The 27046-nt window shown below is 51.6% G+C and overlaps 1 protein-coding gene across 6 annotated transcripts in view; it reads left to right on the top strand.

Moving 5' to 3' along the window:
- MSI2 (musashi RNA binding protein 2) overlaps positions 1–27046 on the top strand; it is a 383429-nt gene that overhangs the window by 280337 nt on the left and 76046 nt on the right. For all 6 annotated transcript variants that reach the window (XM_069482358.1, XM_069482357.1, XM_069482356.1 and 3 more), the window contains exon 8: positions 25813–25895. In XM_069482358.1, coding sequence (XP_069338459.1) covers positions 25813–25895 — 83 coding nt within the window. The remainder of the gene's footprint in view (positions 1–25812; positions 25896–27046) is intronic.

Here is a 27046-nt window from a genome sequence, read left to right as displayed (position 1 = left end):
AGGACGTGAGCCCCCCCTGTGCTGGGAGGGTGCCCGTCAGTCCACAGAGGGATGCTCTAGATGATGGTTTTGCCAGATCATTATTTAATATTTCCACTCAACTTTGGACATTTGGGTGTGAGTTGGGATGATCTGTAATGTGGGCAGAAGATACATGACAATGACCCGAGGTTGGGGTGAAGAGAAGCCCTCAGGGGAAATGCTGGCCACAGCACATGGTGGGTGAGGTCCTTTCCCAGCCCCCAAGTCTTAGCCCAGTCGTAGCAAAGGCTCTCTTGCCTTGAGTGACTTCAGATATGAAGCCTGTAGAAGGCAGACCCCAAAGGGCCTCACAGCAGGAGGTGGTTAGATCATTCTGCCTCTAGAACTTTCTTAGTGACTTTTAATGGCTCAACACCTAACAGTTAACACCTAGCTACCACCTCTAATCCCCCTTCTTCCCTGTTGATTCTTTTTCCTGATAGTGGCCTCCAAACTAAGCCTGGCTTACTGCAAATGAGTGTTATTAACCCCCTGAGGGTCCTTTTCAGCACATTCCTTGATGTGAAACTCCACCCAGACTCTCACCCAGGGAGGGGACCTGTGGCCTGGCTGTCCTAATGCTTGCCAAGTGGGTGACAAGCTTTACACCAAGCTGGGCCTCCAGGAGGCTGGAGAGCTGGGGTGGTGTTTATTGGCGAGCGAGAAAAGGTCGGGAGCACCCCTGGGCCTGGCTGGCAGCGGGGGAGGAAGGTGAAACGTACTGAGCTCTCTTGGACTTAGGAAGACTGTTTCATGGTGCAGCCTCTTTGAAAAAAATGTTTGGCTACGTGCCTGGGAGCTCTTGGGTCAGGTGCAGCATCTGTTTTGCAGTAAAGCTCGGCCAAGCTAGGATGAGGAGGTGAATGGGGTGGGACGGTGGATTAGAGAGAGCTGGGGAGATGGGGCCCCCGGGACTAAGCTTAGATGTAGCTGGGAAGCACGTGAGTAACTGCTACCATGTGCTTCCAATCATCTACTCGCCAGATGTTCCCGGAGTGCGAAGTGGAGGGGCCGTGGAGGGGCCGTGCCTGAGAGTTCCCTGATGGGGAACAAGTAGCTTCGAGTTGGAAATGGGCTCCCATGTGCTGCCAGGTGTTTGCTCCGAACTAGAACATCTGGAGGGAGGCTGGTACAAGAGGCCTCTCCGCCCCAGCCTAGAGTCTTGGGGGCAACTGTCTCGCTGGTGGATCTCCTGGTCATGAACAGATCCATGAGAATCTTCTGAAGTGACCCTTGCCTTTGCAGGTCACCTCACAGTCTGAACTTCCGGGACTGAGCCTGAGGCTCCAATTCCAGGCACCTTGCATCCCTGGGCTAACAAGTCATCTCTTTCTAGAGAGATGCAGGTTTTCAAGAGGCTAAGGGGAAGAAGCCAAGGGAGAAGGTATAGCAAGATGAGGAATCAGCTCATGACCTCATTTCTGGTCCAAAAGGAAAAGATTCCAAAATGCTTCTTACGGTGGCAACTACCCTAAACCAGTGAGTCTTGTGGAAATTCTGTGAGAACCTCACAAGGAAAAATGGAGCCCACGTTAATTAACACTGACCCCATCTTGCCACACAGGCCTTCGCTGTGGGTGTATGGATCCTCGATGATCCTCCTGGTGGAAATGACCATTTTCTCGATTGGTAAAGAATTCCAGGGTGTGGTGCAGGATGCTAAGATGGCAGCTCAGGAGGCCACTCCCGGGGTCCCTGAGTGTATCTGTCATCAGCCAGGCTGACCCGCCCACCTCTGGGGGGAAACAGGTGCGGACGGGGTGGGAAACCCACCTTGGGGGTTGGAGAGGGGTCTCCAGTCTGGCCCTAAGCCACAGCCAACACACACTCAGGGGGACACTTAGAAAAGCAAACTGAAAGGAAATTATGGGACGTTCGTATGACGGGTTATTACACATCCATTCAAATGATGTTTACAGAGTTTTTAAAAGACACGTGGAAAGATGGATGGCATAACATTGCATGAAAAGAGCTATAAAATTTATGTATACTGTGAATCACATTAGAATTAGAATCACCTGGGGAGCCCTGAAAGCATACCAGGTACAGAGAGTCCTCTGAGGGTGGGGCCTGGACATCAGGGTCCTTTAAACCCCCCTGGGCGATTCCGATGTGAGCCAGGGTGGAGGGCGACTGCAGGGAAACAGTATTCACGGAAGGAGAGAACTTCTCCAAATCGCTACCAGTGGGGCGGGTTCAAGTCTGTGCCTTAATCATTTGGGAATTTTCCGGAATTTTGCAGGGAACATAGGAGTCATGATTAAAATGGGGCCCTGCCAGCTGGTGCATGTGGCTGGTGCTGGAGACCGAAGTCAAGCCCCTTCTCTGCCACCTGCTCCTCTCCTTCTTGTCCCCAGTCCCCGGGAGCAGCCAGCCTGGATGCTCTCACATGGGGGTTCCTGACAAGCGAGTCTGGAGGGCTCCGAGGCCTGGCTTGGTTGCTGTCCTCCTGGGACTTTGGGGAGGTGGACCAGTATGGGGAGGAGGGCGGTCAGGGCAGCGGGGCGGCCTCGGAGCTTCCACCCCCGCAGATTCGGGCAAAGCCTGAGCCACAGGGTGAGCTTGGGGCCTGTCGCCTGCTGAGGCCAGCGGCTGTCTCGGTGAAGACTAGTGTGCAGCCAGCTGTGACCGGCTGCCTCGTGCCTGCCTTGGGTCCGGCACAGAGCTTCTGAGCGGAGGGACAGGATGCAGACAGGAAGCTGTGTTCCATTTCTGGAGCTGTGGCGGCTCTAACTAGGAATCGAGCTTTTGCCCATTCCCGATGTCATTTTGTCACTTAGCCCGGAGGAGCCAGAGGCAGGGAGTGCGCCCGGAGCCTTTTACTGCCTGTCACCGTTGAGGAAGAGGAGCAGGCCGCCCTGGGAAGGGGAGAATCAGCCCACCACTAGCTCTTGTTGCTTGTTCAGTCTTCTCCCCTCGCATCTCAGGCTGAGTGGCCTGACCTTGCCACCTCGGGACCATGAGAGGAGAGGACGCAGGGAGGGGAAAGAGAGAGTTCCTGCTCTCTTTGAGGAGGTGAGGGGGTGTGACAGCCCCCCCCCCAGGCCCCCAAGGAGCCTGCCTCTGTGGCCGCCTTCTGCAGCACCCCCATTTCTGCCGACCTGGTGGTGTTTTACCTGCCTTCACCTCGCACACCTCTGGGGGCTGGCTAGTCCCCGCTTCTTGTCATTTGATTCATGGTATGGCCAAGGGCAAGGGTCACCCAAGTCTATGCCTCAGTTTCCTCTTGGGTTAAAATGGGATAATAATCCCTTTTGAGATCCCTCACTGGATGATTGTGAGGATAAAGTGAAGTAACCTATGGGAATGCTTTTGAAAAGACAGTGGTGAAATAACAGTAATTATAATGATGACACACTGAGAGCACATCGGGACACTCACCAGTTCTTTTTCTCTCTGCTTCCAGCTGGGCAGGTGAGCAGCTCATGCCAAACGGGAAAGCCAGTGCTTCCCACGGCTCACCGTGTGCCTCTAGCCCCCTGAAATCTGGGCAGGGGTGCCACCCCCCTCTGCCATTTTCCTCTGTCTTCGTGCCACCGCAGTCCTGCCCACAGCCACCCTAGCTCTGCAGACCCCAGAGAAGGGTGCTGTGTAATTAGGACAGCCCGCCGTTCCTCCCTGCTCTGGTGGGTGAGGCGGGGCGCTGGAGAGCTGGTCAGCAGTTCCAAAGTAAATCAGTGGGATGTAGCCAGGTGAGGACAGGTGACCCTAACAGGTGTGTGCAGCAGAGCCCTGGGATCCTTAGGCCGGAGCTTGCTGGGAAGCAGTGCAGGATTTGGCATCACCAAGAAGGAATGTCGCAGGTTCGGATAAGGATTCAGAGGTTTAATCAGCAAAGCTATTTAGGTCCCAGTGAGTCTAACTGTGAGGATTATTTTGAGCTTCACCCTGTTCCAGAAACGTTGGGTTCGCTAAGCGAGATGGTATTTGGCACCAGCAGCCTGGAAAAGAGCGAGGACTTGCCATGGAAGCCTCCAGGATTAGAGGAATTTGCAGAGCCCCCGAGCCCAGGGCTGGTGCCCGGTAGTTTTTGTGGGGCGCAGTCTTGGAACACTAGCTTCTGGGGATTTGCTTTGAAAAGACCAATCTGTTTACCTTTCTCCTTAAGGAAATCTGCCCTGAATTAGTGTTATTCTGTGCTTGCTTCTCTCTGTCCCCGTTTTGTCACCTTGCGGCATGGCTGATTCAGCCTCAGGTACCTCCTGGAACATAAGCAGGTGCTAAACCAATATTGATTGAATCGAAGGAGGCTGGCGCTTTGGAGGGAACGTGTTAGCTTCTGTTCAAAGAGCCCTCCCCGCCCCGGAGCTGGCGTTTCTGCCGTGGAGGCTGCCACCTGCCAGCTCGGGGCAGAGAGCTGAGCTTGGCCGACCTCTGCACGTCAGCGTGGCGCCACATTTGGGTAGCACCTGCTCCCCCACCGCCCTGATCTAGAGGTGTCTGGATTTAGGTTTCTGTTGTAAACTTTATTTTTAACTAAGCTGAGCGGAGACCTGGCTGAGGTGGCTGTAACTTAGGGGCGTGAGATGACCAGCGCAGTGGTAACAGGAGGCATTCTCACTGGAATCGCCATGCAAGTGTGGACATGCCCGGCCACCCAGCCTGTGATCCCAGACAGGCACAGTGACCTGCGACAGAGCAGGAGCAGGAGCTCCCCCTACTAGGCCCCGATGCACATGTCCACTGGGAAGGTGAAGGCAGCCTCCTGGCACGCCTCTGTGCTGGGCTCCGCTTGTCACTGTCTGCTCTTATTTTTTAGCTTTGGTTACTAGTTATTGTAAAGATAACTGGCTTACATTTGTATATCACAAATGCATTGATCCTTATAATGACCTCATAAGGCAATAATAGTAGTATAATAATGGTATTAATGACCAGCACCTGCTGTTTATCGGATAGGTCCCTGCGGATGTGTCGTGCTCTGTGCAAGTGCTGTACTGCGTGACCTTATTAATAAGACAGGTAGGGAGGCTGTTACTGGGATTTCATTTTTCAGGGTCAGTCATTCATGTGACAAATTTTTATTGAGTGCAAGGTCCAGGCACAGGGATTTCAGCAGTGAACCACACAGTCTGAAATCTCTGTCCTCGATGAGGAAGCTGAGCCTGTCGAGGTCACGTGAGTTGCTCAGGGTGAGGGGTTCCAGATCGTCTAAGCTCCTGGGCCGCCACCCTTACCAGCAAGGATACCGATCAGTGACTCGGAGGCCGCTTATCCAGGCCTGTGTCAGCACCAAGCCTTCCATGCATTCCGGCTGCCCTTGCAGGGGCCGATGGAGAGAAAATCCAGGCTCCGGGGACATACAGACCTGGGCTTGCCTCCCAGCTCAGCCGCTCACTGATGGAGGGAGGTCATGGGCAGGTGACTTCACTTTGCTGAGCATCCGAGTCTGCATTTATCAAATTGGGATAGCATGACGTGCCTTGAGGGCAGGCTGCAAGAACTGGTGATCATGTACATGAAAGGGTTGAGTACAGCTCGAAAGCCGGAGAAATGGTGGCGGTTTGATGATAATGATGGCAACCCCATAAAAAGAAGCAGCCTGGTGGAAAAGGTAGGTGGCTTACCCTGGAGGAGAATTAGTCGGGAGGTGTCTCCACCCCTGCCTCGGTGGGCTGGGATGTGCGGTCCCAGGCTGGGGAATGAGCCCCAGCCACCGGCCGGCTGTGTTTCCCCGGCCCTAGCACTCGTGTTCTGCGTCTTGGCCCCAGCGCTGCTGCTGGTTCTCTGGAGAGAGTGAGTGGCCAAGGCATTACTCAATTCCTGGCGTCTCTCCAGCCTTTGCTGAGGCCTCCACCACTGCCAGCTTCTTTCCCCATCACTATTTGGTTATGTCCCTTTACAAGCCAATGAAACAAAATAAGCAGGTCCATTATACCTCTGGCTGGCAGAAAACCAGGAACTAAGAACCAGAACGCGAGGCTCTCATGAGTCTGCAGCACGGGTCGTTGGGTGGGAACGTCTTCCTGCAGAGGGATGCGGCGTGGGCTGGGGGTGGCTGGGGGGTGGGCTGGTGTAGGGAGGCCAGCCCGTGGACCCGTCCACAGGTCCCAGGTTAAGGCTATCCTGGGTCCTCTCTCCCCCTGGCTGAGCCACCAGTGGCCATTCCCAGCCTTTCCTAGGTGGTTGCCAGCCTGGAAAGAAAGGCTGGATGCGTCACACAGGGCACAGCGCTCAGGGTGCAGCAGTAGATGACCCAGGGTGGGGCGAGGGTGGCTCCCTGAGCATGGGTTCTGTCCTGGCTCCTACCGTCTGTCTGCTACCAAGTACAGCGGAGTTTCTGGTCTACAAGTCTTAGGAGATAAGCAGGGCAGACAGCTCTCCCAGTCTTCGGAGAGATAAATGCTGCATTCTGTTTTTTAAAAAGCCTCAGCTGGGGTAGATCCCTGTCCTGGCTGCCTGCTGGCTGTCCCGTCCCCTCACGGCAGCCCTTGACACTGTAGCTCATTGATGGAGAGACAGGGACTGAGAGATCCAGGGCTTTGTCTTGCTGTGGTTCCTGTGGCACCATGTACCCTAGAGATGCTCACATGTCCTATGTCACTGGTAGAAGTGGCAGAATCAGCGTTGGCCCGTCTCGCTGTGGCAGTTCAGTGGGAGCAGAGTGCCGCACACCTTCAGTTTGGTCTTTCACTTGCAGCCGGCTCTTGCAAGCCGCCACAGCCTGGGGAAACAGGAACTTTTACCAAAGCCTTTGCAAATACGCTTTTCCAGAGAAGGAAGATGGATTTGTTTGGCCAGCCCCAGAGATCCTGGAATTGGCTTCCGTTCTGCTCTTTCTTCTCTCTGTTCTCCTATTCCTCTGTACCCTCGACCTGTAGCCAAACAGATTCTGCCCCCTGGGACCCGGCTCTGGGTGGAAATTGGAAAAGAAGGCTCTGGCAGGTGGAGGAAGGAGCCCCAGCCTCCTTCTCTTTACTTAAAACTTTGTCTGGTACTAACTGCCCCTGGTCATAACTGATCCAGCCTTTGGAAAAAAAAATCATTTATATGTAAGAGAGAGAGAGACAGACTGGAACCATTTGCTGAGCACCTACTCTGACTGGTCACTAATCAAAATATGGGGCCATCATGGTGAACGAGGCCAGCAGCGGTCCTGGAGCTCACACTCAGCAACCCCATTCTTTGCACACTAGCTGTGGGGATGAAGCAGGCGGGGGGCGGGGGGTGTTTCTCCCAGCCTTGAAGGCAGAGGCTGGGTCTTGCTCTTCCTTATATGCTAAAGGCTCAGCTGAGTTTATTCCATTTACTAGGTGTCCAATGAATGTTTATCGTGGGATTAAATGTTTTCTATATTTCTTGAGACTCTAAAATGAATATTACTTTTATAATCAGAAGATTATAATCAAACCTTATATTTTAAAGAAAAGAAAACGAATGGAGGTTGACCAGGTGAGATTTTGATAGCGGTTTACAGGAAGCCTTGGGTTTTAGTTCACTGTGAGCTTGAGGCAACAGGGTGATGGAGCTGCTGAGAAAGGACCACGGACTGCGTAAAGGGACGTCGAATCCGGTACCTGGTGCTCTGCACTGTTCAGACCCCATGTGGAGTATCGTGCTCCACTCTAGGCCTCCTATTTTAGGAGGGGTGTTGGCGAGATCGGTCGCAGCAGACAAGACCTATTGGGACCAGGACAGTATTATGGGAGAAATGTGCCAGGGGAGCCAGAAGACACTAGAATACGGAGAAACGAGATGGCTACACTAGATCTTGAAGGACTGCCCCTGGGAGGGGCCTGGGGCCGCCTCCCTAACATGCATGGCCATGTGTGAAGGGACCAAGAGAAAGACTGATCTTGGGTTGAAGAATTTCGTAATGCCTCGAGATGCCCAACTCTTAACCAGCCGTGTTTATGAGATGCTGAGGGGTGATGTTCCTGTCCCCAGAAGTATTCAGAGAACAGAACAGACAGGGCAGCGAAGTGGGACCCGGCACCCCTTTGCAAACCACAGGTGTCCTGCTTCATGAAAGCCCAGCCTGGCCCAAAACATCTCATTTCCAGACTCATCAAGCCCAACCCATAATATTTCAGGAGGCTTCTGTATGAAATTATGTCTTTGAGGCCCTGATCTCCAGTAGATGTTAGTTTAGTTACCAGTAATTTACTGCCATGCTCCATGCATGACAAGCAAGACAAAAGAATGAAACAAAAACATTTTTTAAAAAACTCCCCACATCCTTGGAGATTATAGGAGCCCCTACCTGCTGAACATGATTAAGGAATAAAGAGAAAGCTTTTTCATGGTATCATGATGTAAGCCCAAAGAGAAAGTAGGTTTTTATTTATGAAAAAAGGTTATAACTTAAGCGGTCCAGGCGCACAGCAATTACTTGGAGTAAGATGCCTCTTAATTCATTTGGCCTCCTTTGTAGGTGGCTGAGTAAGTGTTTCTGCGTCCTCCGATTGCGGCCCCTTCTTTGGTCGTCTGTTGCTTTTGTTCACAGCAGGTCGCTGGGTACTCCAGAGGCATTGTTGATAATAACATCTCTTTCCTCCCCCCCCCCCCCACCCCCAAGCAAAGCTTTGGAAAAATAGCCAAGTGCTCAGCAAAGTGAAGGCCTGGCCCTTTCCTCCGCCTCCTCCCCTTGTTGAGAAATCCCATTATCCGGGAGAATGATTGTGAAACTCCAATCTGTCTGCCGCTGAGCTCTGCGCTGTGCTTCTTGCCTCCTCCGCCCCTGCCCTGGTCTCCTTGTCTATCTGCAGGGGGAAGACGGATATCTATATATTAGAGCTTTAAGAATCTATAAATCTGAGTTGATTCTCTGCTGGTGACAGCCCAAGCTCTTTGCCACCACGTTGGACATGATCTGATGGGTTTACAGTTGTCTGACTGCTTCTCGGAAGCAAATGAAAGCGCTTAGTTAGGGGACGCGTGAAATGGCATTGTTTGTTCCGGGCACCACCGCAAAGCTGGAGGATCATCTTCAAATTATCCACCCTCTGCTTCGGCCGCCGGCAGAACGAGGGGCTCAGCCGAAGGAGCCGTGAAGATGCGTCCTGCCGGCCTGGCCTGTCCTTTCTGCCTGCGAGGTGCCAGAATGCTGAGGACTGGCATCATCCCCAGCTGTGTTCATTTTGCCAGGAAGCTTGGGGCTAATTGGGAACAGAAGGATGCCCAGGGGATGAGGAGAGGGGACGAGAGCGGGGGGAGGGTCTCACGGAGGTGGAGGAGTGACAAATATTTGCTTGTAGCAAAACAAGAGTGAAAACAAGAGAGATTCCTAATGAGAGCTTTGGGGCATTTTGTGCTTTTTCGGTTCTCAGGGGCCAGCGCTGCGGGTTGGTGTGATTAGTTGCCTTGCTGCTTGGCGCAAGACCAATTCCTCTTTTCAATACCAAGTTTCATAAGCGTAGAACAATAACACATCATTACAAGCCCTCTGGGAATGGTGGGTGGGTGGCGGCGCAGGGTTTTTTATTTTGCCTCCTCTTCCACAAACCCATCTTTTCGGCTCAGGTACATTTTTCTCACTGTCAACAGAGAATGGCATGGGAGGGATGGCGTCTCGGAAACTTGCCGTACTGTTAATCTGTTATTAGGCAAAAGTCTTAACACCAGGCTGGGTGCTCAGACGCCTCATTGTGTGCGCGGGATGGAATTATGCATCATGAATAAAAACCGCTGTCAACATGCATTGGTTTCAAAACATTAGAGCATATGGTATGTGATTATCTGTATTGTCAAGTGCAATAAAGTGAATTTGGATATAATAAAGAATGTAATATTTTAGAGATTTGGTAATAAACTAAGGAAAGGATGACAGCTGAGGTTCCTTAAGGCCCCAGACACAAATAAATGGAAGTTACTGGTCTCTGTGGCCAAGCGGCAGAATGGCCATAACATGGCTGTCTGTGCACCGTGATTTTCAAGTCCGGGAAAAGCTCTAGGTCGCCTTCTCTGGAGGACACAGAGATGACCCGGCTCCCATGTTGGGTGACGGGAGGAGGTGGTGGCTTCTTGGGGAGACCCAGGCCTTGCCTTCAGAGCTGGCCTCAAGGTGTGCCCTGTGGCCTGCTGTGGGCAGTGGCAGTGTCCACCTCTGGTCAAGGGCAGCATTGTGTCTGGTGTCAGGACATCCTGAGGACCCTTCTGCCCCGGGAAGCCACCCCTCAGCCAGTCTCCGGCCCTCTCCGTCCCCATGTGGTCAATGGGAAGATGTCGCTCACAGCCAGAATTCCGAGGCAGCCACTTTGTGGAGCCTCATCCCACAGGGCGGAATTCCCGAGTCATCAGAGCGTCGGCTGAGTAAGGAAAACAGGTCTCTGGAGAGGCACGAGTGCTTCAGCATCTGACGGGGGCTAGGAGCGGTGCTGGGCTTCTGTGCGTTCTCCTGTTTAATCTCTCTGTAACCCTATGATCTGACCCCTGTTCTATGGATGAGGAAACTGAGGCACAGCCCATCAGCCGTGGAACCGAGATTACAACCCACGTCTGAACCCAAAGCCCAGGCTCTTTCCACATGCAGCCTTTTCTACAGATAAAGAGGCTCTTCCCCTTCGTAGTCCACAAGTAATAACCCCCACGTCAGAAGGCCTCACCACAGGAAGCCTTTAAATTACTAAGTACCTAGGGCCTTGAAGGAATGTTCCAGAAAAAAAAAAAACCATGCAACCAGGTGACTGACTGTCTTCTCTCTCTCCCTGCTTGGGCCTGGCAGAGGCTGGTCTGCACTTACTGTATTTTGGACTTTCCCTTAGCTCTGATTTTTGTGTCCTGGTTCCAGCAAGGTAAACCCATTTATCATCACCCTGGTGGTTTGCCGTGGTCCTGCCCTTGTCTTCCTCTGGGAAGGGCTCCTGCCCTGGTCAGAAGTGTATTGAGGAAGGCCCGGCAGCACCTGTTTGCATTTCCCGACTGACTGTGTTCATATTTCTGACCTTGGGCTTCACCTTGACCCCTGGCTTCTGACATCAGGACTTGCCTTGGTCCCCTGCATCCAGGAAATGCCCGGGGGAGGCCTGGCCCCCTGCTGCCTCCCCAGCCTGCTGCGGCTCTTCCCGTCCTGGCGTCCAGCACTGGTCTTACTCATGGCCCAGCCGGGTGGACTGTTGCATTATTAAGCGTAAAGAATTGGGAGCACGACCATCAGGCCAGGCTAAAGCAATTTGGATGTCTGGGAAAAGAAAAGACGTTGAGTCCATTTCATGCCTGGGTACCTCTGTAATTCCCAGAACAGGGTGGGGAGAGGTTTGAATAAACCCCTCTGGCCTAGGAGTCTCGTGACCAGCTTTCCGTTGGAGATGACAACGAGGTAAGGCCAAAGCCACTTCCAGATCGCTTGGCGTGGGCACCTCCGGTTGACCCCACTGGACTCCATACCGCTGCAGTCAACATTAACTAGTAGCTCAAGTATTTCAAGTCTCAGCTGGTGGCCCACTTATTCCAAGCAATATTGGGTACAAACGCCTTCTATAAAAATGACAGAATTGTGCAGGTGTGATAACCAGAACTTGTATTATCTCATTTAATCCTCCTATCAGCCCTGTGAGGTCAGCGTCTTCATTCCTATTTCACAGGTAGGGAAATGAGGCCAGGGAGGTTACGGCGTGCCCCAAATCACACAGCCAGTGTGCGTCACAACCGCGATTTCCACCACATGCTCAGATTCAAGCTCAAATTGGAGCCTCACTGGTCTGCCTTCAAAGATGTGTTGTTTTCTCTTCCTCCCCACCCAAACCCTCCCATGCCGCCCCTTTTGAGTTGGCTGCACTGAGTGACACCAGATCTTAGAGTAATTTCCATTAGGAAAAACAGACCTTGAGTCACCGTCTGTTGGGTTTAGCCCAGACATGGTCTTCGAACCTGCGGAGGGGCCGAGGGTGAGCCCCGAAGAACAGTCTGCCCAGACCCCCAGGGTGGCCCACTGACAGCCGCCCCCACCCCACGGAAGAGCTGATGAAATTGAACCAAATGCTCCTAATGATCTGTGAATGTATTAATCCTACTTTCTGTTAATTAACAATATGATAAAACCGGCATTTCGTAAGTCATCGCTTAACACATGTTTTAGCAATTATGTACTTAGTGGTTTGGATTCAGAATGCTAATAGAATAAAATTTTAATGAAGACACAATGCTATGAAAAATTTATTGACGAGAGTTCAGGTATGGCTGCTGTTAACGTGCAGGAGGCAAGGGGCTCAGGGTGAAGGGTGAACCCCCCAAATGCCTCCTAAGCACTCTGTGCTGCCCAGCAGGGAGGACCCTGGAGATGCTGGAATTGGCTGATTCTTGGCTCCCACGGATTTCTCACCCAAAGGCCCCTCCCGGGGTGTGGGGAGGGGTCTACACCAGCTGGCATTCACTGCAAGTACCTGCTCCCATCCCACCCCCAGACTTTTAGCAGCCTCTGTGACCCAGGGATAACTTGGGAACCAGAGTTCATGACATACAGCCCACCTTCTCCTAGAGCAGGAGTCTCCAAAATTTTTTAATTGTGCACCAAAAAAATTGAGCGTACACCCCCCCAATATATCTTATCTAATTTCAATTTAATGTACGTGTACTGCTGTATTAACTTAGCATGTATATTATAAAACCTACATAAATAAGAATAGACTAGGATACATTTGAGTAAGCCATAGAGAGTATTTTATTTATTAATAATTAAAGTAATATTTTTAGTGAGAGTGATGTGATTGAATATGCTGCTTTAAAAAAAAAAATTCTTGATTTAACACTTTGTAATCCCGTTCTAACGGTTGGGTTCTAAGTTCAGTTTATTTGGATACTTGGTTCTAATGCCTGGCGCCTCACAAGATACCCAGGTCCCAGTGGAAGAAGCACGTTGGCTGTGCTGACTAAATCATGGTACTAATTTTTCAATCCTGTCCTCCAATTATGCAAAGGATTTTGTTGAAATTCAGCTTGTAATTTCCATCTTCCCCGATGTCAATCAGTTCTTCATGCAAACTAATCAAGTGTTGCATTTTTATATTTTTAACAAATGGGTTCAAAAGCCACTGAAATGTTCGTTTTTTTAAAGCAAGTCTTTACGGTTCTGTTTCCTGGGTTTTGAAAGTATGCAGATAGGAGAGCTTTTGGAGATGACCTAGTTACAGCGTTTTTTTAGCAACAAAATAAAATAACAATAGAAATAATTTCCAAACATTCGTTTTCAAAATGCTTTCTCTACAGCACCAGTTTCTGTTGAAATCAGGTTCTTCCTCACTCTCTGGGCTGCAGCGGGTCCCATGTGATCACAACACATTTTGGGGGTGTGATATGGTTCATGAGGTGTCTTTTAAGGTCAAAAGGAAGGGTGAGCTGGGCATGTTGGTGGCACGTGCTCATGTCATTAGTATTATCTGCAAGCCACATTTTCTTTGCAGTTGCCCGATGTGTGAGGGTTGGTTTACTTAAAGCCAGATTGCACAACCTATACATCCATTTACTGGTCGCCTGTGAACAGCACAAGGTACCGGCTAGGCTTGCAGCGGGGGAGCAGATGAGGACCCACTCTGGCCTCGCCCCCAGGGCAGCATGTCCTCTTTCTTCATTCAGCAGCTTATAAAAGCCCGTCTGGGACAAGTGCCTCTCTGACATAAAGGAAGTGTGAGGGCACCAGGATCATTCAATCCATGTGTTAAATATTGATGAAGCTGAAATTATTTCTAGATGAAAAATAAATAAAAATTAGGCATTATACTCTTTTCCTTCCCCCAGTGTTTCTTAACCCGATGTTGGTGGCCACTAACGAGGAAATGGCCAGCTGACCCTTTCTTTACCCTTAGATGCTAGGGTTGCTCCCTCAGCTCTCACTCGGTTCTGAGGACGGGGCCTGGACGTCAGCATTTTAAAAAATTGTTCTTAAGTGATTCTGATGTAAGAATCACTGTGGAGAATCAGTGTTCCAGACCGATGCTTCTTAAATTTTAATTTGCATAAAAATCACCTGGGGAACTTGTGAAAATGCAGATGCAGGTTCAGTGGGGCCAGGGTGGGGCCTGAGATTGTGCATTTCCTACCAGTTCCCAGGCAGGGCGGCTGCTGCTGGTTGGCGGAGCAGCCTGAGCAGGGAGCCTCGGGACTGTGTTGCCCCCTGGGGACTGTGTTGCCCCCTGCCGTAGCACCTCCACCCTCTTGCTCGCTCTCCCCACCCCAGGCCTTGTCTGGGGAGCTGGGAGGGGGCAGTCCTCTGCTCCCTCCCGGCAGAGCTGCCACCCTAACCGGCTGCCCAGGCTGCTGCTCTCAGCTTTTGGGAGCGATCTGGCATCCAGATGTTAAGAATAGTTTCTTAACCGCCGGAAAAATAAAACAAAATAGGCCAGCCCCACCCCCTGGTGAACAAACGTGCATATCCCGTGCAAACCACTCGTCAGAGGCACCCAGTAGGCATCCACCTGCCCGCAGACTCCAGGCAGGCTTGCTGGCAGCACAGCCCGCTGGGGTCACCGCGATGCCGGCAGGAATGACCCCCCTGCAGGGGCGCGGAGGGAGCAGCGGGCACCCAGCCAGGGCTCTGTCAGTTGGGACTATTCTGAAACCATACCTCATAATAAAAGTCATATAATTTGTGGCAGCGCTGAAAACCTGCTTCCAAGTAGTGGTTTTTTGATGGAGTTTTGCAACCATATCTGTGGCCGGTAACAGCTCCCCGAGAACTTGTTGGAGGCCAGGCGAGTGGGCATCTTGAGATGGCTGCGGGGGGAGCTGAGTGAATCGGGGGGCAGGGGGGAGCAGCCTGGCCACACCCGGCACAGCTGGTGCAGGGCGATGCTCCCAGATGAGCAGATGATTTATTTTTTTTACCTGAACGGATGCACAGAGGGTCTTTTAAAGTAACAAGATGGCCTGGGACTTCACCACGTGATGTGTTTTACCTCTCCCTCCCCTGAATCTTGTTCCCACCATGATAGTTGGTGAAGCACCACGGACATCTCCCCAACAGACAAGTCAAATGAGTTTTAATAAGCAAGGCCTGGGCAGAGGTAAAAGTAAGTGCGTGTGGAGATAGAAGTTGGGGTAGAGGAGAAGCCATAACAAATCTGGGATCGGTGAGCGGGTAGCTAACTCCTCACAAAGTGTTCTCAAGCCGTCTTGGCTGGTAAGGTGGATTTTATTATTTCTGTTTCACAGAGGAGGATACTGAGGGTCAGAGTGGTTGAATAACCTGCTGTGAGTCACAGAGCCAGTTTGCTGTAGCCAGGATTTGAGCTCAAAAGTCTAAGTCCTTTCCCAACCCACCTCAGCAGGGGCATTAAGTAGATTGAAACTCCCTATTAGCTTGCAGGTTGCTCACTGCATAGATGAGGCTGTAGGATGAGTATCAGAAAAGGTGGCAGATTTGAAACCCACTCTTTGAGGGAGTGACTGGGAATACCAACCCAAATCAAATGCCCAGCTCTTCAGGGAAGAGCTTCCAGCTGGTACCCCGTCTCCCCTGGGCTCAAAAAGCCCTGGGTTGAGAAGCCTAGAAGGCCGTGCTCCTGCAGTTGCAGCCCGCCGAAGCCGCCCCGGGCTCTGTGGTTTCCAGAGCAGACGCGGAGGCGGCGCGTCCTCGTGCCCTTGCTCCAGCTGCGCGCACGACCTCAGCCTCCTCTACCCCGCTGGGCGCGCGCTGCAGTCCTGGCACCTTCTGCTGGGGTCCTGATCCGAGCCAGTTGTCTAGCGATTTAATTTGGTGAATTTACCACTGCGTCCCAGAGTTTATATTGGCACTTAACAGCAGTAATATGTGTCTCTCTCGCCAAGAACTGACTATTTTCCCGACCAAGATGGAACACCACGCACAAAAAAATAGGTTTGTGAACTAATCTGCTGCCCTGACAAGTGTCATTCACAGAATCGCTGCAATAGAGCGCACTCGGAATTAAATGAGGTTGGGGTTGTCGGGCCTGGATCACAGGTGCTTTTTCCCACTCGGTTAACAAGAGTCTGGGATGAGACACCCTTTCCCCGCAGCCGCAGGCACTCTGAAATCACGCCATCAGTATTCGTGGCAGATTCCTCTCTCAGAAAAATGGTTTGGGGATGGTTGGAGGTCTCTCTCCCCCACCCAGTCTCTCCCTTTTCCTTCCTGACCTCCCTCTCTTCCTTCCTGGGTGGCTTTTTCACTCATACGTCGTGCAGCCCTCTTCAGTCACTTGTTTCACAGGCTCAGGGAGGTGGCCCTGCTGGTTTAAAACAAAAAAAAAATATCTCCCAGCACCCGAGTGCCTGTTTGAAATTCTAAAGTAGAACTTAATTGCTTTCGCATAAGGATTTGATTCGGGTAAACCGCCAGTACCTCTGGGAGTTAGAAGCAAGATGTGTCATTTACACTTTAGTCTGAACTGCTTCCTGGGCCTGGGAGACAGCAGCTTTATCTTTGGCCCTGATCTGCCTCGATGTCAGAGGCTTCTTAAAGAACAGCGTTACTTTCCCACTTGAGGAGAGAGGGGTCCTGAAAAAGTCTCTTTCCTGTGGAAGGTTCTAGATTCCCTTTGACCAAATGATCTCCACTTGGCTCACCCTGAATTGGGAAACGGAGGGCAGATTTAGATGTGTGTGTGGGCGTCAGGATTTCCAGAGACCTGGATAAAACTGCAGATCGCTGGGCCACACCCACACAGACCACGGGAGGAGATGGGTAGGGCCCCGTTGTTAACAAGCTCTTCCCCCATTAGAAGGCTCAACCGCAGGACCACACCCGGAAGCACTGTTTTGGGAGCACACTTTGCTTCTACCCCCAGCTTCTTTCCCTGTCCATAAAGGGTGCTGAGGTTATGGCGGCTGTTTGAAAAAAATCGCTTGTAACTAAAGCCTAATGAAACACTGGCTGGTTCACGGTTGGCGTCTGACTTTCAGAAGGTGTCCTCACATTTCAAGGTCAGATGTTGGCCAGCGCATCCTTGAGCTGAAAAAGAAAGAAAAGCACCTTTCCAGTTGAGAAATTGGCTCCCCTCTGGCAAATGCCGCCAACGTAGCTTAATATTAATTTAGGGAATTCAGTCTTGTGCAGTTCCATGGAACTAGATTGGAAATCTGATAGTGCCATTTCTGTTACCTGATTCCCCACACACCTGAGATCACTCTCCTCCCCGTACCCAACTCTCCCCAGCCCCCAAAGGTGGCTGAGAGGCGCAGGTGTGAGCTGGCTCACTAAGTCACTTTCCCCCTCCTGATTAAGTGGGGTGTGGGAATAAGAGAGACCCGCGTCGGTTCACACGGATCTCTGCCTTGCCTGCGCGCAAGCCACTTGTAATTCCCCACAGCCCCAGCCAGCTCTGCAAGGCAGAAAGAAATATGACCAGGCAAGTTGAGAAAATAAATTAAACTAAGTGTCAACTTTTCTTGTTTCTCTCCTCATTATTAAGAGATGGAATGGGGCTCGTTTATCAAGCAGGGGGAGAAATTAATTGACACGGCTTTAATATCATGATGTCTGGCGTGTCTGGTCACATTCCTTCATTTTTTGGAAAGGCATTTTATTATAGTTTACAGCAACCAGCTGCCAAACTACTGGTGTAAACGAGGAAGCAGGTGCATGAAGGATGCCACAGCGGAGGGGCTGTGATGTCCCCCTGGGGGGAGGGGACATGGCAGGGAGGGAGGGCGAGGTTAGAAGGAGCCCCCAAAAGAAGCTGCCTATTTGCTTGTCGGTCAGGGAGGAAGAGGGGTGTGGGGGGGAGGGCCATGCGTTAGCACATTTGCAGACCCCTAGAATTCATCAGAGGCTTGTTTGGTGGCCATGGGGGAGGGTGGTGGCAAGCGTCTGCCTCTGAGAACCTCCTGGCCCAGAAGTCTTTGTTCTGGCCAGCCCGGAGGCTGAGTCCTGGGTACAGCCTGGGCCAGCGGGTCAGCAGGCCAGCCCGGTCTTTGTTCTTAACAAGGCCAGGAAAGGGAGCACTTCTGGGCTCATCCCTCCAGGGCCGCTGACTCATTTGAGAGCAGTTTGCTGCAAGCAATGGCTAGCACTGTGTCTGGCAACCCAGCCCCATCCAGGCATGTCTGCAGTGGGGGTCTGGGAAGGTCCAGAGGTCATCCTAGGTTCGGCTGGCTTAGGAGACACTCTAGCTGTTTTCTGTATCAAAGTCCCCTTTGTTGTCGTGGCTCTGAGAATTCTGAATACCCACGTACCCGCCCTGTGTGTAAGGAATCGGGCTGCAGGGACTCACGCATGCAACTGGAAAGAACCACCCCAACTTCCCGCATCTCTCCTTGCCCTCCTGCTGCGTTGTCACGGTGGGGGCTTTTGTGCCCGTTGTGTTGATGTCCTTGCAGGGCCACGTGACAGGGGCAGGGTTCCGGAGCAAGGTGGTTCAAGGTTAGAATCAACTGGTTTGGAGTAGTCCACCTTTGTATGGAGAAGGCGGGCTGCAATGTAGAGAACACAGGGCCTCAAATCTTCATCTGTAAAGTGGGAACAATCATGATGACTCCATGGGTGGGGGTGAAGAGTGAGTTAAAGAATGGCTGCTTCATAAGGGCTGATCAGCTTCGTCTCTTTTTTTTTTGTTTTTTTTTTTTTTTTTTGAGACAGAGTCTTACTCTGTTGCCCAGGCTAGAGTGCCGTGGCATCAGCCTAGCTCACAGCAACCTCAGACTCCTGGGCTCAAGCAATCCTGCCTCAGCCTCCTGAGTAGCTAGGACTACAGGTGCACACAACCACACGCAGCTAATTTTTCTATTTTTAGTAGAGACGGGGTCTCACTCTCACTCAGGCTGCTCTCAAACTCCTGAGCTCAAGCAATCCTCCCGCCTCGGCCTCCCAGAGTGCTGGGATTACAGGCTTGAGCCACTGTGCCCAGCCTAGCTTCATTTTTTTAACATTATTATCAGAACAGGGACTGATCATCAGTCACTGCCTTTGGGCGCAGGCATGAGATGCAGCTGCAGGAATCCCATCCCCGGCCAGGTGGGATGTGACCTTCCTGCCTTCTGAAGTCCACGTGACGATGTGGGAGTGAGAGCAGACAGCGTGACCGCCACCCCACCCTTGCCCAGTATAGTGTCTGAAAATGCTCGGGAAACTCTAGTGGCGACTCAGACTGGATCTCACTGAAGTCAGGATACCGTGCAGTGAGTATCCCAGAGTGGCCGTTAATAATCGGAAACACGTCGCTTCCTTTGGAAAGGTGGCCTGTTTTTTTCTTGCAACATATCTACCTTCTGAGCTGTATTTTTCTTAGGGCAAAACCAGGGCATGTGAAGCCTCCTTCCCGTGCTTGCCTTGCACCTGTGCACACCACTGGTCTCCTCCACCTCTTCTTGACAGCTGGGCCCCAGGTAGGGCCTTGGGCATTTAGGATTACAGGACAACTGATTTGTTAAACCTGCTGCAGGTCATGGAGGTGGCCCAGAAAGATTCTAATTTGGGAGGGGTCAGCCCAAGGTGCAGTGTTGCTAATGGACACACAGCCACCGGCAGCTTGACTCTTCGTGTCGAAGCATGCAGACCACCATGCATTGCTGCCCAGGCGGGCCCCCTCCCACTCTCTCTGAGCCACGTGACACCAAATCTATGTTTGAACACTTACTGATCCGAAGTAGACCCTGGCGACCTGCTCCAGAAGAGTAGGGTGATGTGTGAATGTAGCTTGGGGTATGGGTACGACTCCTGGGTTCAACTCCTGCTCTGGTTTAGTGGTCGCGTCACCTACCTGTGCAGAGCAGTTGATCAAAATGACAGTGGCGGACCCGGCAGGATGATGGATAAGAAGCATTTTCAGACCAGAATGTGCTCCCCACGCCCGAACCCAGGGGATTTGCATTTATGCAGGAAGCGACCCACAGACATTGCTGCTTTCTCCAATACTGGGTTATTAGCGAGAGAGGGAGATTACCTGAGTCATAAATATTCTTACATACACATCCCTTAAATTCCTCGTGGGATACTCAGAATAAATTTGACAATCTGGGGTTTGTTTCTTTTTTTCTCCATGCTTTTTCTCCTCCATTAACCAAGTGTGTTAACTCATAACTTGCATCGATTTTCACTGAAGATGCATTAGTCACTATGTGATCGTCTATTAGCGTTCATTGACCTATATGATAAGAGAAGAAAATTATTGTTGAGGCTAGGAGGAGGCTGTTCCCATCTTTCCCTCCCTGACCTAAAAAAGAGAAATTTCTCAGTAAGTTAACTGTTGGTTATTCCTCAGTGACTGCGTTTGGAGCAGGTCATTTTAATTTTGAGATATCTTGTTTTCAGATTTCTGTTCTCTTCGTGTGTGTGTGTGTGTGTGTGTGTGTATGTGTGTGTGTGTTTATAGCTTGGTATTATTCAGATGAGTATTCAGTTTTGTTCATTTGGATAAAAGAGGGAAAAAGCTTTGACTGTTAAATGCTTATCTCTTAAATAGAGCTTGTTCGTTTCCAATAATAGCTTCATTCAAGAGAATGCCAGAATTTCATTTTTAAATGCTCCCTGTCAACTGCTACCCTATTTATGCCCATTTTTAAATCCCCTGGTGTTTGGCGTAACCTTCCTGTCACCTTCGTTGTCCTAGTTTTGATGGCTCCTGGAACCCCTTGGAAGTGTGGGGTGGCTCAGGCGGGGGCTTTATGATAGGCCGGGCAGGTGTGACTTTGCTGATGACAGGGGAGAAGAGTTTCTTGGGTGAACTAGTCTGTTGTCCCCCCAGTTTGGGCCTTTTGACCCCCCGCCTTTCCCAGCCATCAGTCCCTGGGGCTCCCCTCCTTCCTGCATGGTGGTTTGAGCGAGGCTCCAGGGTGATGCCTCAGGACCAAGGGAGGTGAAGTGGTGGGTGAGCAGGGATGTTCTCGGGGGCTCCCCCGGGGCCTGCTGGAGCCAGAGCCCTGGTAGGCTCACCGCAGATCAAAGACTTCGCTCTGGCAGGGGCCACAACAGGACCGCCAGGTTCTGCCTGCTTCTGTAGAGGCCCAGAGAGGTGAAGGGACGCTCCAGGGACACAGAGCTCCTGACCTGGCCCTTGCTGAACAAGGATAATTGTGTTTTCTTTTATCCGGCTGCTGTGCCTGCATGAGGCTCTGTTCCCGACTCCCTGTGGGACCCTCTTCTAGGAAAATGGGAGGGAAGTAATCACCACTTCCCGATCCCCGGCCTTCCTGAGGCCCATGTTGAATCCATACATCTAACAGATTGACCAAAAGGCTACGAAGCCTTGAAAACATGACGCTAAGTGAAATATACCAGACACAAAAGCACAGGACGTGTATGATACGACTCCACTTACATGAGGTGCCCAGAATGGGCACATTTGTAGACAGAATTAAAATAGAGGTTCTCAGGGCCTGGGGGAGAGGGAAATGAGTAGAGTTTCAGTTGGGGAAGATGAGCATCCTGGAAGCAGACGGTGGCGATGGCTGCCATCACTGTAAGTGCACCTGGTACCGCTAGACTGTGCAAGTAAATGCAGTCAAAATGGTAAACTTTATGTTACGTCTATTTTACCAAAATAAAAAAACTTATTTCCAAAAATAGAAAAACACCATGATGCCAAAAAAGGATTTGTCCTTATCACTCCCAAATTTCTGACCCCGTTGGTTTTGTCTTCATTCTCGGTTTATTTCGGGGGGTAATTCGCCACTGAGTTACTGTTTCATTGTAAATGATAATGCACCTGTGAGATAAAAATGATTATATGTTAAGGAATAACTGTTATTGATAATTAAGTGTTTCATTGCATCTTTGCTTTCCCCACATGGAATAAATAAATATTTTAGACATAATCAGGTTTGTTTTCTCTGTTTGGGCCCAACAGACAGAGATGTTGAAACGATATAGATCTTTAAAATCCTGCAGATGAGTCTTGACATCGCTGAATTGTCATGCATCCCGGGTACCTGGGCTTGAAATCCAGGTTATCTCTTCTAATCAGGAAAATCATTTTCGTGATACTCGCGTCGTGAGTCCTGTGGGGTTAGGGAGAGGACCGGAGGGAGCATTTCAGAGTCAGAATTTGAAATGACACTGAGTCCCGCCCCCGCCCTTCCGGTGCGGCAGTCTGCATTTTAATCTGTGTCTCCTGGCCGGGTTGTCCTCCTTCTATCTCAGAGTGGGGGCACCGGGTGGGAACGTGGGGCAGCGGCGAGTCCTGGATGGGATGCAGCCTGAGTTCACGTGTTGATTTGCACGGTGGACCAGGAAGGAGCCGGGCTGCCGCAGAACAGCAGCGTCCATGGCAGGGAACCCCAGCCCCATGGAGACTTGCCCCAGCCTGGCCTCTGTTCCAGGATCGAGTGCGTGTGCTTAGCAGCAAGGTGGCTTGAAACTAGGCTGTCCCCTGGCTGTGGAGCGGTGCCTCTCACTGGCACCTTTCCCATAGCCAGGATGGGTTTTGCTCGTTCATCTACACTCTCCTGCCTTTGATCCAGGTCAGCAGGCCTGGCTGGGGAGGAAGTGTGTGGCCTGCCTGTGTGGGGGTGGCCGAAACCCATAACCTCGCCGTATTAGCTTCCTGTAGCTGCCATAACAAATGTCTACAAAGTTGGTGGCTTAGAACAGTTCTGGAAGCCAGGGCTATGCTCCCTCCAGTGGCTCTGGTGACAGTCTTCCCTTACCTCTTCCAACTCCTGGTGGCTGCAGGTGTTCTTCCTTTCATGGCTACTTCACTCGCTTCTCTGCCCACCTCTGTCTTCACATGGACACCTGTCATTGGATTTAGGGCCAGCCTTAAATCCAGGATAATCTCTTCTCAAGATCCTTAATTAAATTGCATTTGCAAAAGCCCTTTTCCCAAATAAGGTCACATTCAGAGGTTCCAGGGAACAGGACACAGACGTGTATTTGGAGGGCTGCTACTCGACCCACCACACTTGCCCTAATTAGCAATGAGCTCCCCTAAAAACAGGCCCGTCCTGGCTTGTTTTATTCACAAGGTGTCTGGGTTTGGGACCAGGGCAGAGCAGTGGCCTTCAGAGACAGATGCGACCCAGAGTGGCCCCCAGGTTAGGACGAGGGCATGCGGGAAGGGTGAGGTTGGCACAGGGAGAGGTGCCTGTTGGAGAGCGAAGTGCTTATGCAGAGGACGCTGTCCTGTTGCTCTCCGCCTCCCCCACAAGGCCCAGCACAGGTGCCAGCGGTAAGTGCAGAAGGGAGGGCCGAGTCAGTCTCGAGTGACTCAAGTGGACAGCAAGATGCTGAGACGCTGGAGGAGCAGAAGTGGCTCATTCAGCCGTTCACTCTGCACTTAGTATGTGTTGGGGGCCCTGTTGCATCCCGGGCCCCAGCCCTGCCCTGGTGCGGGCACCCTGGCTTGAAGCTGTGCTAGCTGACTTCTGTGTCCTGTGTGGTGCCACCCCTCCCTCCCTGGGTACCTTTGGAAGGGTGCTGGGTCTTAATCCCCCTCCTCATGGGACCAGTTAGGATCTGAGCTCTAGGAGGGTGGCAGGGGGAAGGGGATGGGCCAAAAAGATTCGGGTCCCTGACTGTGTGTTCCAGGGGGTCCCTGCCAGGGTGGAAGGTTTAACCTAATGTTTTCAAAGCTCCTCCCCACTGAGCTTCCTGAAACATACCCTAGTAGGATGAACTGAATATGCTTGAGAAACTGAAAGTGGCTGAAGGAGGCCATGGGGCACAAACACCCCAAAACCCAAAGGGAAGTGTCATGAAGGCTGCCTCTGGATGGGGCTCGTATCCAGCTCTGCAGTGACCAAGGGCCAAGGAGAAGGAGCCACCCCAAGAGAGGGGACTGGACGGCATTTAGCTTTCTCTCTAGGGACCTCGTTGCAGGGGAGGATGTAAACCTACCGAAACGTTTCTTGTCGGACCTCATTTCTAACAACGTATCATCATGTCTCATGCCTGCTTTGGGCAACTGAGGACCCAGCTTTTGCCAGGTGACACTGGGAGATACTTGCCAGCTTTGATCCCCTACAGCAAACGCTCATGCCCCCCTTACAATGTGTCTGACGTTGCCTGTGTGTCTAACAGGCTGGGCTGTGCATACTGCGAACATTGGCCCAGCGTCTGGGGTGTGGTAGCAAGTGACATACAATGAAGATCGTGATTGCCATGGGGGTGGGGGGGGGGAGTCCCAGCCCACAGTTTTACTGGAACTTGTTCTAGAGCAGGGAGTGGCTTTTTCATTCTCTTCCCAAAGAATCTTCTAGAATAGACCCTGCAGGAGCTATGATAGAGGAGCTCTGTATCAGCTCCCTGTTCTCTGGTGATCCTTAGAAGATGACGGTGTCAGAGTTGGAGGTATGAGAGCCAGAGGGACCTGAGAAATTCCCTCTCCACCTCGGTTTGCGGGGACCCAGGTAGACACAGAGCTTGAAAAGGAAGCATCTATATTTTACTCATTGACAGGCAATGGTAATTATCAAAATACAAAAACAGCCATTCGATTTTTGTCTTCCCATTTGGTGCATCTGGCCTAGCGTTCAGCCAGGTTCATACCTCATACCTTTGGGGAGGAGAATGTCACAGTTGGGGCTGCTACAACAAAGTACTGTGGTTTAGAAACAACAGGAGTTTATTTCTCACAATTCTGGAGGCTCGAAGTCTGAGATCAGGGTGGCAGCCTGATCGGTTCTGGGGAGGGCTCACTTCCTGGTTTATAGACAGCCGCCTTCTTGTATCCTCACATGGCAGGGAGAGAAAAGACAAGCTCTGTAGTGTCTTCTGTGAGGGCACTAATACCGTTCATGAGGGCGCCATCCTCATGACCTGATCACCCCCCAAAGGCTGCACCTCCTAATATCATCACATTTGGGAGTTAGGATTCTAAGCTATGAATCTGGGGCAGTGGAGGACACGAACATTCAGACCGTAGCAGCCAGCCTTGTGAATCCCAATTTGGGCTGTGACCCAAGGTGTGGGACCCAGCGTCCAGTCACACCACCTGGATTTGCAGGTGCAAACAGTGAGGCTCAGAAAGGGGAAGGGGCTCCCCAGGGTTAAACATAAAGTAGGTGCCAGCCAGAACTGGAACCCACGTCTCCCGTCTCCCCATGGGCGCGTCCGCACCCAATTCTCTGTGCTCTGTGGCCATGTCGGCGCCAACACTGCAGCTGCCTCCCTTCCATCAGGGCTGGGTGCCTCCCTGCGTGGGGCCGTGTGCAAAGCAGGGCTGGCCGAGTGGGGTCACAGATGGGGCCGCACGCTGGAGACACTGTCGGGGGTGGGAGGAGAAGAAAGAAAGGGGCAGGAGGGTGGGGAGAGGCACTCAGGATGCCGAGCAGCGGTCGGTCGCCTGCCAAAATTCTTCAGTGCGGCTCGCCTGGCAAAGCCAGTCTCCAGCCGAGTAAATACAGTGGATGGCTGACGGGCTGACAGCAGGCATCAAACAGTCTTAAACTGCCCTGAATCCGCAGCGCTTTGGAAGCAGCGGTAGAAAAAGGATGCCTGCGCAGAACAGAGGCCTGAAACTTTTTAATAGTTTCTTCCAGGCCTCAGGATGTCCTGATGAGGTATTAGAGGAAGTAATTCAGGAAGAAAAGGACAAATAACCGCCCCCGTCTGGAGGCCGACCCGAGGGCTGGCCGCTGCTGCTCGCGGAAAGGGCAAGCGGGGCCCCGCAGTGATCCGCGAGGCCGTCGCTGGCCCACCCGCCTGCCTGGGCACCGAGAGCCGTGGGGCGCTGACCCTTGTCAATATCAGACAAGTAAATTTCTTGTTTGCTTCGGGGCAAATATAAACCGCACAGTGCCCGCTGCATGTGGGTGAAATCATTAACTTTTCCTCACTGTTGGAAGGGTGCTCAGGACAAATTAGACATCAGGGCCTCAGCCCCAAGGCGCTCCCAGGGATCCGCCCACCTCCCCCCGCCCCCAGAGGAACCTGTCAGGACCGCAGGACTTCGGAGGAAACCGTGGGGGCCTGCCAGATCTGAACTCACCCCCCTCTCTGTTTTCTCTCTTTTGTTTTTCCTTTAGGGTTTGGCTTTGTCACTTTTGAGAATGAAGATGTTGTGGAGAAAGTCTGTGAGATTCATTTCCATGAAATCAATAATAAAATGGTAAGTTTGCAGGGGTTGGGCTGAAACGGATGCCCCCTTCCCTGTGGGTGTGCACACCCCTGCCCTGCAGACTGCTTCAGCCCGGTCTTCGTGCCCAGTGGGCAGGGGTGGGTGTGGGGACAGACTGTCAGGGTTCCGCCCTGTGAACGGGGACGGTTCTTAGGACCGGGGTCGGCAAACTCTTTCTCTAAAGGGCCACATAAGAATGTTTTCCGCTCTGTGGGCTGCACAACTGGCTGCAGCTACTCGACTCTACTGTTGTATAGCGTAATGGCGTCCCTAGACAATGCGCCCGTGAGTGAGTGGGGCTGTGTTTCCGTAAAGTTTTGTTTATGGACGCTAAAATTTATATTTCCTATAATTTTCACGTGTCACAAAATATTATTGATTTTTTAACCATGTAAAAATGTAGAAACCATTCTTAACTCTTGGACTTGACAGAAACAGGCCGGGGGGGCAGAGTTGGCACACGGGTTGCGATTTGCCAGCCCCTGGTTTAGGGTGTGCTTTCGCTGGTTGGCTTTGGGGGGGTATGTCCTAGATGTGCAGTTGACCCCACCAAAGTATTTCTCTCTTTGGGCCCTGCTGGGTAATTAACACCACCGCCACCCCGCCCCAGCTTGCCATCGGTTCCTTTCTACTCTCATGATCAGCTGCTTCCTTCCCTCCCTTTGGTTCTTGAAAGTTCTTTTCCGCCACAGCAGCTTCAAGAGGAAGGGAGGTTGGGTTATTGGAGGTGTGGGAGCCAGGTAGGTCTCCCGGAGAAGCGGCCACCAGAGGGTGCCAGACCGCGCGCATCCTTCAAACTGAGTGGTGGGGGGCTGAGAAACCCATTGTTTGTTGGTTCTAGAAAAATGGGAGCGCAGCAGGCGTGTCTGGAGCCATCAGCAGGTCCCTGAGAGCAAAAACATTTTGGTTGGCCAGCGAGGCCTCCAGCCCCAAGAGAAGAGGGAGGGCAAATTTGTGTTTCAACTGCAGCCGTAACTTTTGATATTTTCTTCCCTTTTGTCAAAACATTCTTTGCTTCTGAAACATGCGTTCAGATATGCACAGTATATTGGTCTGATATGTGTTCACCAACTTTAAATTCAATAATAGAGCTTTTAGTGTGGATAAGATCAAAGCAATCTGCTTAGCATGTGGTGCTACAG

This window comes from Eulemur rufifrons, chromosome 9, assembly GCF_041146395.1.
Source record: "Eulemur rufifrons isolate Redbay chromosome 9, OSU_ERuf_1, whole genome shotgun sequence".
NCBI classification, from domain to species: domain Eukaryota; kingdom Metazoa; phylum Chordata; class Mammalia; order Primates; family Lemuridae; genus Eulemur; species Eulemur rufifrons.
The sequence above is the reverse complement of the archived record's forward strand: the minus strand, read 5'-3'. Positions and strand labels throughout refer to the sequence as shown.